At 42.3% G+C, this 10,574-nt stretch overlaps 1 protein-coding gene across 3 annotated transcripts in view; it reads right to left on the bottom strand.

Moving 5' to 3' along the window:
- The window catches only part of dpysl2b (dihydropyrimidinase like 2b), a 35,080-nt gene extending 30,385 nt beyond the window's left edge, over positions 1 to 4,695 (bottom strand). The window contains exons 1-2 of one of the 3 annotated variants that reach the window (XM_085164963.1): positions 4,566 to 4,695; positions 3,802 to 4,227 (exon numbers count right to left, since the gene is read on the bottom strand). In XM_085164963.1, the coding sequence (XP_085021089.1) occupies positions 3,802 to 4,068 (267 nt within the window). In that variant the 5' untranslated portion in view covers positions 4,069 to 4,227; positions 4,566 to 4,695. Of the gene's footprint in view, positions 1 to 84; positions 897 to 3,801; positions 4,483 to 4,565 lie in introns of those variants that run through there. The other 2 variants (XM_085164962.1, XM_085164964.1) reach the window with 2 other exon arrangements.
- Positions 4,696 to 10,574: the final 5,879 nt, after the last annotated feature.

Raw genomic sequence — 10,574 nt, forward strand, 5'->3', positions numbered from 1 at the left:
CTGCAAACACACCCCGCAGGCCCACACCAGCCAGGCTGGACCCACTCACTGCCACTCCAAACGTGAAAACACCCGAGCACTCACTGTGATGCGGGGAATGTTCTTTTTGCCTTGGTAGCCAGACATCTTCACCGGTGTTTCGTGTGCGCCGCAGACCGCTAGAAATGCAAACGGGACGGATTACCGCTGGCTGCCGGGCTGTAGTGAGGATGATGGTGATGAAGATAAATAGGGGGAAGACTACACAGACACGGGTGATCTGCAGGAGGCCACAGACGTGAAGAATCAAACTATCGCTCAACTCCGGATCCTGGCAGCCTCCCGGTCTCCGCCGATGCACCAAACCGTTCCTTCCCAGACGGAGTCAGACAAGAGGGGAGGGAGGGACCGCTCGAGAGCCTCTTCCCAATAAAAGAACCCCACGGCGCATGCGCAGAGCCTCGCCCTGCTCCATTGACAGCAGAGAAACACACTAATGCCATCAATTGCTTTCGCCGGATTAGGGAAGGCAGGCAAGCAGGGAGTGCAGCCTGCAAACATCCACCGAAGGAACAAATGAAGAAACAGCCAGCAGCCATCTTACCTCACATTATCTGCTGTGTGTCTGAAGGTGGGGGTGTTATTAGAGCGAGCAAGAGCTCAGGCTCAGGCAGGGTGACGTGATTTCACCTGTTTCCAGCTCTGATCAACTTGAATGGTCCTCAATACAAGTTGGGATTACAGCACTATTTGAGAAATGGGTAAAACTGGAATCACGGGAATGGAATTTTGGCCTTTTGTGTGTTTGGCAAATACTGACAGACAAAATAGTCCGACATTGTTCGAGATTTACACAGCTAACTATTATTTATCTATAACAGGCTAAAGCAGTGTAAGATTACCAAAAGTAGTCAATTGAGCTTAACCAGATATATTTTGTACTCCGTTAAATTTTGTTTTGTGCTTATTTATAAATAGAAAAAAATATATGTATTTGAACTGACACAGTTCCTTTAAGACCAAAGTTTTTAGTGCATTCTGGGAAATAAGATTATAAGTAGACAGCAGCAAATATACACTCATTAGACACTTTATTAGGTAAACCTGTTCGGTTGCTTGTTCACTCAAATATATAATCAGCTGATTACATGGCAGCAAGTCAACCCACTGAGGCATGTTGACATGGTCAAGATGACCTGCTGAAGTTCAAACCGAGCATCAGGATGAGAAAGAAAGGTGATTTAAGTGACTTTGTATGAGGCATGATTGTTGGTGCCAGACAGGATGGTATCAGCATTAAGAAAACTGCTCACTCCCACAAACCCATCTCCGGGGTTTACAGAGAATAGTCCAAAAACAGACAAAAAATCAGAGATCTGAGAAGAATGCATCAAACTTTAAAGCAGAAGACCACGCTGCATGCTGCTTCTGTCAGCTAAGAACTGGAAGGTAAAGCTACAGTTTGGCTTACTAAAAATAAACAATAGAAGATTAAAAAATGTTCCCTTGACTGATAAGCCTCGACTTCTGCTGTGACATCCAAATGTTAGGGTCCAAATTTGGTGTATACGCTTAACGCATGGCCTCCACGGTCTTCCACTAGGCATAAGGATTCTTTATGGAACAGTAGATTCACATCATGATGTGCAGCTGATCAGCCACAGGACTTACCAAAGTTGTCTGTGATGCTTTTGTCTTGATGTGTCCCTGACAAGAACGTAACAGGAAAATATGTCATTAATGCAGCATGTGGTGTTTCTTTTTTTTCTTGCCATGGACGCGGATGACATTTTCCTGCCAGTCTCAACAGCTGGTATAACCATTACTTTGTTTTCTTAATGTGCAAGGGAGAGACAAAAGGGACAGTGTCCTTTAACCTTCCAGTGGAAGTGACGAAGCCGGTTGTGAAATATGTACAGAAGCCTTGGAGACGCGTGATAAACAGTTGTAAACAGTGATGCCTCTTAGCCATCCGCATGTAATCAGATTGCCCAAGGTGCATTAAAAACAACTGCAAACAGAGTCCTTAAGGCAAGGAATTGCTATGTAAAGTTCATTTGTTATATAAATGTCTGTAAAACCACAGTAAAAGTTGTCAATTCAGTCACAAATTCAGTTTTTACTTATTCTTTTTCTTATTTTCTTAATTTGAATAGCCATATTAAAGAGGGCCAAAGTTTAACATAATGACTTTACATGTTATGTAAGTACATGTAATCCCCATGAGACAAAAGCTCAGGCTTCAGACTGCTCTAACAACATGTTTAAGACAGTTTTTTATGCTCTTGGCTCCGTATGACATCATAGAGAGTTGTTATCCAAAATATGGTGATCTTAGGCAAACAGCTCCACCTACCTGCTCTTCAAACCTTCTGTTTACCACTGATCACCAATCAGAGGAATGCTGGTTTAAAAGGAGGCTAAAGGGAGTTACATGCCTTGTTTCAGACAGAGGATCTGCACAAAGGTTTAATATGAGATAGAGAAGGATTATTCTAAATTGTGACTTGTGCAAAGCTACTCTAGTAGAGTCCATGGATTCAAATATGGAGCTGTAAATCAGTACTAAAAAATCAAAGTAAACAGTGTACATTTAGATGAATTCAATACAGTTTTATCTTAACATGTTATTAACTAAGTCTGTAAAGCTTACTTTACAATAAGTGTACAATAAATGGTGTGGATTACAAAGTGCAGTGTGTGCCTCTGAAATTGAGTGGAGCAGAAGTAAAACTAGAAATTGTGAGTGCAGCAAACCCACATTTACACACAATAGCTGAGTAAACATGCACTGCAGCGCTGTTGTGTCGCATTTTATCCACCACAGTCCTAAAATGTCAGCTTGCTTTTGAAGAACGCGACGCTGAAATGCATCTCTTGTAATAATGACATCACTGATATTGAAGATCACATCAATTAAGTCTGTGAAGTCTGTATTTGTGAAGTAAGCTCTCACATCAGAAAAGTGAAGAGCAACTAACTAATCATATATGACTTGAAGAGATGGAAGAGAGTAAGGAGTGGGTTGTGTGGCAAATGCTTCCGATCAATATGTAACATGATAAAAGGGCTCAACACCAACGCCCAAAGCTTTTAACAGCATCCTGAGTGCTTGAGTATTAAGTAAAGGAAGTACAGATGTGGGTTGACCACCAATCACTAAAACCTGAATAACTGCTTGAAGCAGCAGTAAAAGACGTGATAGATTTTCCTGCAAGTCATGCAGGTCAGGTTGAGCCTGTCCATCAACTCAGTTCTGCTGTTAAAAGAACGAGAGATCTCAAGGGCAGTAATGCTGCAATGATCCAACCCTAGATCACCTTGCAAAAGCAACCAGGCTGATGTGTTCACAAAGGTGTGCCTCCTATTTAAATCATGCCATGGTAGATGACACACATGTTTATTTTTTCTTTCTCGTGCAGACCTGTTAACAGTGTTTCCTTCACCAACAGCCAGCTGCACTGTGCTGTTAAGGACTCTGACTAACAGAGCCACTCCCTCTGGCATTTCTGCATGGTGGGCCCTCTAACTGAGGGCCAGCGACTCTGTTACATCATAGTGCTTTCTGGGAAATGTAGTCATGGCAAGTTGTCTGGCATAAACTGGATGTGTATGCTTAAACAAACTGCTGAGTGGCAAAGGCTCTGTGACTGATGCGATTGTAGATGAAAAATGGCGCGGGTGTGTGCAAAAAGCTGAATGTTGGATGAAATAAGTGAGAGCTGGAATGATAAATGTAGAGAAAGAAAGACAAAAGGAGGAAGACTGAGAAAGAGAGGTGTAAAATATACACAACCGGCATGCAAAATCGGAGAAAATTACCCGTTTATCATCGAGATTCTGCAGAGCCTCTTTCCCTGTGCTCTCCCTTATCTCTACCTTCCTCGGCTGGGAGATGTCGGTCTGTCGGTCAATGACTCGCCCGTCACTCCTGCCCCTGCACGCCGAGAGCGCATCAAAGTCCAGCGTCTTGCTGTCCGAAGAGCCTTCCACTGGACAGAACACGCCACAGAATTTCTGCCTGGGCCTGACCGGGCTCTCGGAGCCCATCCTCTGAAAGAAAGCTGGCACTTCCCCGGCGGTCGACATCCCTTCCAGGCGGTTGGTTGTGATTGGGTTTAGCGGGGTGTAGCTGCACAGATGCTCGGAGTCTCAGCTTGTTGTGTTGTCCGGTTTTTTCCCCTTCCCTCAGCGCTGTGCGCTTGGACAGCCACCGCCTTCGCCGGTTTTCAATCGCAGGTGGTCGCACTGTGACCAAAGCAGAAAAAAACCAGTAAAGCTAATGCTGCTCGAGAAAAAAAGATACACACACACTCTCACTGTGGAGAGAGAAGTGCAAAATGAATCCACGTAATATCTGATGTTAGGGAAAGATGTGAGACAGCCTTCTGCTATATTGCTTGTCAGTGATTCCGCGACAGATCAGCAACAATTCTGATTTGCTTACTCATGAGTCTAAATTAGCTCCTTACCCACAGCTGTTTGAGTTATAAATCAGCATATGAGGGAGAGACCTAAAGTCTGGCTTTGTCACAAAGAGATCCTGTAGGGGTGGAGGAGGAGGATGTTTCCCAATGAGGGATTACCTGTAGCCTGAATGAAACCGTCCAGACTGGCACTATCGGGAGCGCATCACAGCTGAATGTCCGGAAATATTGCGCTCTCACTTGTCCAAACTGAAGACTTGTTCGCTGTAGCTCTATTTTACCCGGAGACAGTGTCCTCGCAGCTGTCCTGCCCGCCAGAGAGCTGTGTAATGTAATAATTAAAGCGTGGCGTGCAGTCTTTAAATGTCTCTGCAGGGCGTCTCTGTCGGATGTTTGAGGTCAAGAGTGGCCCAGCACCATGGAGAGTTCCCCAAAGTCACACCCAGTCCAACAATGAGGATCGCTGTCCCTTCAGCACCACACCCCGGGCTCCAACACACACACACACACCCCTCAGGTATGTCCAGCACTTGCTCAAGTTTCAACTCCAGCTTCCATTTGATTTGATTGGTCAAATCATAAAGTTTAGCCACTTACGGGGAAAGGAAGTGGGGACATGTGGACGCTCTCTCCCTTGTATTACAAGTTACTTAAATGATTTGAGCTGTTATTATTTATTTAGTTCGTCTTTTATCTGTTTCTTTTACTTTTACCACTTCCTACAGGACATATGGCAGCCCCAAGCTATGTAATGTACATAAAGTGTGTGACATCATGTTTTCCATGTAAGACCCACCCCTTCAAAACTAACCAGAACCATATAGAGGAATACAATTTCAATTAGGAAAACATAGAATTCCACGTTTTGTTTAGAAACTACCAATTTCTCACCTTTAACGCAAGGGTAATGATGGCTTTCTCAGCTCTGCCACAACTTCAGCCTTGTGATTCAGCTGTTGGTTGAAATTTCATAATGTGATGAAAAAAAGAAAATATTTAGAAAATACTTTATCAAACCTATATAGCCATTAGATATAAGTTACACATCCTTCACTAAGGCGAATCTGTTATAAAGGGGTGATATTATTCTTCTATAAAACTGGCCTGTAATGTTTTATTCAAACTGCACATAGTAAGCTAATTCTCTGTTGGAAGCTCAAATATCCCAACAGCTAAACAGATAAATACGATGCAGAGTTGTAGAGAACCATAGTTGAAACACATGAGTATTGTGCATAGTTTTGCAAAAGGTGTCTTAAGGTATCATCAGTGTCCTGTGTTGAAGGAACTTAAACCAGAGGAAATCAAAATAACAGTTCCTGCTGTCTTTTCCGCTTGGATTTAAGTTTTACTCTTCGCACCACTCTGACTGGAAATCTCTGATGCTAACATGATTTTCTTCCAGTTGGCATTTTTGGTATCAAACCCAATGGCAGAGACACAGTCACATTTGTAAGAAAATGCTGCACCTACAATAACCCCAATATTATTATATCGATTATTACACCTGCAAAATCCTGCAGTGCAAAACTTTGTGTTAAACTTTCCATACTCAGCATGTTTTCAGATTGTCTTTTACCACATTCATTTGATGCATGAGACTGACAGCCTGGTTTGCTTACTGCATTTTTTATGATCAATCTGCAGCTACACTGTACTAAAAACTAAAAGCTTAATACGGACGGACGGACGGACAGACAGACAGACAGACAGACAGACAGACAGACAGACAGACAGACAGACAGACAGATAAGAGCCATGATTTCTGAAGTTCTTCCAAAGTACTTCTTTAGACATTGTCCATTTTTCCACTCCTTTTCAGTCCAGTCCTCGTACTTGACCATTTTCAGACCTCTGAATCACTGAAGCACTGAAAAATATTGAATCATTCTTAATAGATGAACCAGTGTCTACACATCACAGGCAACTCAGCAAAGAACCAAGTTTAAATTGGCAGCTCTAAATAAATATCTTAAAGTGATGTCCCTGACACAAAACCTGAGACATGAATCAGGCCCTTCATTTTGATCCAGCTGCTATTTGCCAGCGCCTCATAAGAAGTGGTGTCAATGGAAGGCTGGATGTCAAGAAGTCATTTTTAAGAATGGGAACCTTGAAAAGGCTGAGGTATACCTAATTACACAAGAACTGAAAAAGTAGCAGCAGTCAGTACCAACAGGTCTAAGGGGTGAAATCAAATGTAAAACCTTTGGTTTAAATCATCGTCAGTATGTATTAGTATGTAACCTGGTTCTCCTGAAAGCCCATTGTTCTGGGTCCCCGCGGTATTTGTCATCAAAAAGAAAAAAGGTAGTTCACTAAAGAGGCCACCAACCACTACAATGACTAAAATGAATGCAGGATTCTTGTGCCCAATGTCCTTTGCCTCACATTGGGTAGTCCAATTCCAAATCAGCACTTAAGGGGTTAATCCTCTGAGGTTTAATCCCCTAACGCTGTGCTGTCTTGAAAATTGTTTTCTGAGGTTTTTGGTGATGACTCTAACAAACAAATAAACAAGCAGTTTAAATTTCTTCCAAAAAAAAGTTATTTAGTATTTTCTTCCAAAACACAGGGCGGGGGTTAGCATATGGTACTTGCCATACATAGAACTCCCATGGTTAAATATTAGATGTCAGTATATACAGTAATTACTTACCTTTAAATAGCCTTGTAACGCTGTTTGTGGACATTGGAAAACAATACATAAAAGTAATAACTTTTCTTTCATAAAGACCTTTCTTTCTCCCGACCAACACAGCAACAAACGCTTTAACACTACAAAGAGTCATAAATGTAATTATAGATAACGCAAGCGCATGACTAAAGTGTGGTTTATAAAGTGTGGTTTAGCTTAACACCAGGATATTGTGTGGTTTAAAAATATCATACTTAACTCACCAAGTGAAGACACATGAAAAACAGTCAGGTAGCCTGTACAGATTTATATATATATGACCTTTATATGTGTTGCTAGAGGTTGAGTGAAGGGTTATAAAGAACATTTGCAGATGAGCCTTACAGAGAACAGATGCGTTTGAGGTATAAATAAATCAGTGTTGCATGGTGATCAATAAGACCAGGCTGTAACAGCTGATTCTAATAACACATTGTTGATTCCTGACTTCAGGCATGACAGACAAAAGCTCTCCTGCACAAGAGTCCGTGTCCGCGCAGTTTCCATAACAACGTGGTGGGCAGCAAATGGCTTTCCTGCTACTATTCCCTCTCCCAGAGGGCTGCAGAGTGTGTGTGTGTGTGTGTGTGTGTGGGCGGGTGGTCATTCCTGCAGGAAGATGGCAAAGTCTGATTTCTGAATGCCAGCAGCGGCTTCTGAAAGGTGAACATCTCTGGGGTACAGCCACACCTAAAGGCCAAGAGTGTGCCCTGACGCCCGTACTGTCCCCTGCTGAGAGCAGAGCAAGGGGCGGGGGGGGCAGCGTTAGATAATTAGAAGGGAAAGTTGGCGGGGTGCCCGATAAACAGTTGGAAGAGGCACAGGGAGAGTCTGGTCTCTGGACAGGAAGGGCACGGCTCTGGCATCCAGTAACAAATGTAGGACAAGCAGGGAGATCAGCAGTACGAGTGGATTCTGGAATCGGCTGCTCCAACCAAAACATACTGATTGGATTAGATTATTAGCCCTGTTCAGTTCAATTTGCACAGCACTTTGTCAGTTTTGAGGGCAGCCAGTTTGATACTATGGGGGAGGAATGGAAACCTAGACTTTTCAGGAAACCCAAATCACTGAGCATGGGTCATCACTGAGCTGGTGCTAATTTATCATAAAAAGAAAAGCACAGGCGAAGAATCTGCTGCCTGATTTTGCATAGTTTTCTCTACAAATGACATGGTTTCCAGCATCAGTGTAATGAAGTAGATTTAGAAAAGTCCAAATGAAATCAGAGAAGCTGGAAGGTTTGGGGGGACTGGTTGACTCTGTGTCTATGGAATCATTCAAAATGTTTCCATAAAGTTCAACACTCATTGTTTTTCTGCTACAACAGAACTTCTGCAACTTCCACAGGAAAATATTATTCCAGTAGAAAGAAGTTACAAGGGTTATGTGAAGAGAATTCATTTTTAAAAATTATAATCTACTGTACATTCAAATACCATTAAAATGTTAGCCTAGCAGTCAGGTGGATATCTTACACTGAAGAGGCACAGACACTGATGTAATGGAGGTCTTTTTATGTTGTTTTTTGATGAATTGTAGATTGAAGTAGGCAAAATTGTGCTTTTCGGTCACTGAACGTTATTCTTTGCTTATTCTTTGCTTATCAGCAGAATCATACACAACAACCCATTGATGTCTCTGAGACGTTAATGTCGTAATGGAAATACTTCAATAAAACACAAGTACATTAAAATTTTACTTTAGTAACGTACTTTAATAAGTTACATTCCACCTCTGATTCTGTCTGTGTTTTTATTTGGGAGTTTGGGGCATTGTAAGCCTAACAATACTCTAGACCAATATCAGTGGGTGGGATCAGGAGGTGACCCCACCACTCGAAGGAAATCCCCCTCGTATCAGTATATGAACATAAATAAGATCGGACAATACAGGTACTTAAAGGAGCCTTCTGCTTACTGAAGACTTTTTTTCTTTTCAAAATAAGAAAATAAAAATGCTTACAAAAAGTACAAAAGGTAATTTAAGTTGGGAGTGGGAAATGAGTGGAAATGAGTTACTGATGGAAACAAGCAGGAACAGACACCCTGATCAAACCTGTTGGGCTGTGTTTTGTTCTGTGTTTCAGTATCTTTATGTGCTGCTGCAGTGTATTCTGCTGAATCCTGAGAAGAAGGGGAAGAAAGTCTCCTTACAAGAGGGAGAGAGATGGAGCTGGCCACCACCCTGTAACCCATGGTAACGCCATCAGCTGCAGTGGGAGGGGCTATGTGTCACACTGTGCCTGGATTGGCTAGGAACAGGTGTGCTGAGGTTCCATATAGGGAAGATGGAGGAGGACCGGTGGAAGCATTGTTGGATTGAGGTGGATGGGGCTGATTTCAGATCAATTATTTTATTGTCTGTGATTATTCTGTGTGTGTGTGTGTGTGTGTGTGTGTGTGCGGGGGGGGGGGGGGGGGGGGGTTCTGCTACTTTGGATTATCCAAACTTCTGGTATTTCTACAGGTTGACCAAAATATCCCGTAGAAGCCTGTAGAGTCCCACATCATCCCGTTTCGTGTTTCATAAAGTGTGCAGGATGAGATGATCTTCTTTTGTGTTACTTTTGACACTTTTGCTTCATTACAGGAGACGCCATACACAGTCTGTGTGTAAGCATCTTCTTGCTGGAGTTTGAAACCAGATCCTGAATCTCAATCAGCTGATCATGAACCAGAGTCTGGAGAATCAAATGTCTTTGCATCACAGATCAGTAGGAATTTTGCAGAATAGCAGCTTCCCTTTACAACCAGTAAATACAACAAGTAAATTTCCCAGATGTTAAACTGATTAAGTGGGCTAAGTGCACTTCTGTATATTATGTTTACTACTTAAGTTAAATTACTTTATATCAATTAGGTTATTCTAAGTCATTCAGAAGCTCATTACAGTAACTAAGTGCCCTGATCAAAGAAATGCAGCCATCCATTAGCTAAACCTACTTTATCCTTGAAAGTCATGTCGGCCTGGAGCATATCTCAGCTGCCACTGGGCAAGACAGCCACGCAGGCTCATGCCAAAGGTCGGTTTAGAATCACTCATTAAGCTAACTGGCTTTGAACTGTGAGAAGAGAAAACATACAAACTCTGCAGAGAAAGGCCGCAACTGACTAGTGCATTCAAACTCTGAATTTTGATTATTTTTAGAACTAAAACTGTGATCTCTTACATTTAAACCTCGTGATGGCTGTTGATATTCACTGCTGGTCCTCTGACATCACTGAAGCAGTTTAAACAAACAGATGGATAAGATATTAGGTTCATGTACCCGGACTGTTCATGTACCCTGACTGTGGTATTATCTAAACTACTGAGGAAAAGATTGCTGAAACTGTTGCAGAATACCTCCCACTTGAGAGCAGAGCGACAAAGTTTTTAAAGTTGTGCTCTTCAGGGGTCCTATGGGACTGTTTCTAATCACTAAAATCAAACCGGAAGGTCTTCCTGCTTCTGCTTTGTGCAGGTAAAATATCCTGATAATACTGAGC

Source organism: Neolamprologus multifasciatus, chromosome 7 (genome assembly GCF_963576455.1).
Source record: "Neolamprologus multifasciatus chromosome 7, fNeoMul1.2, whole genome shotgun sequence".
In the NCBI taxonomy this organism is placed as follows: domain Eukaryota; kingdom Metazoa; phylum Chordata; class Actinopteri; order Cichliformes; family Cichlidae; genus Neolamprologus; species Neolamprologus multifasciatus.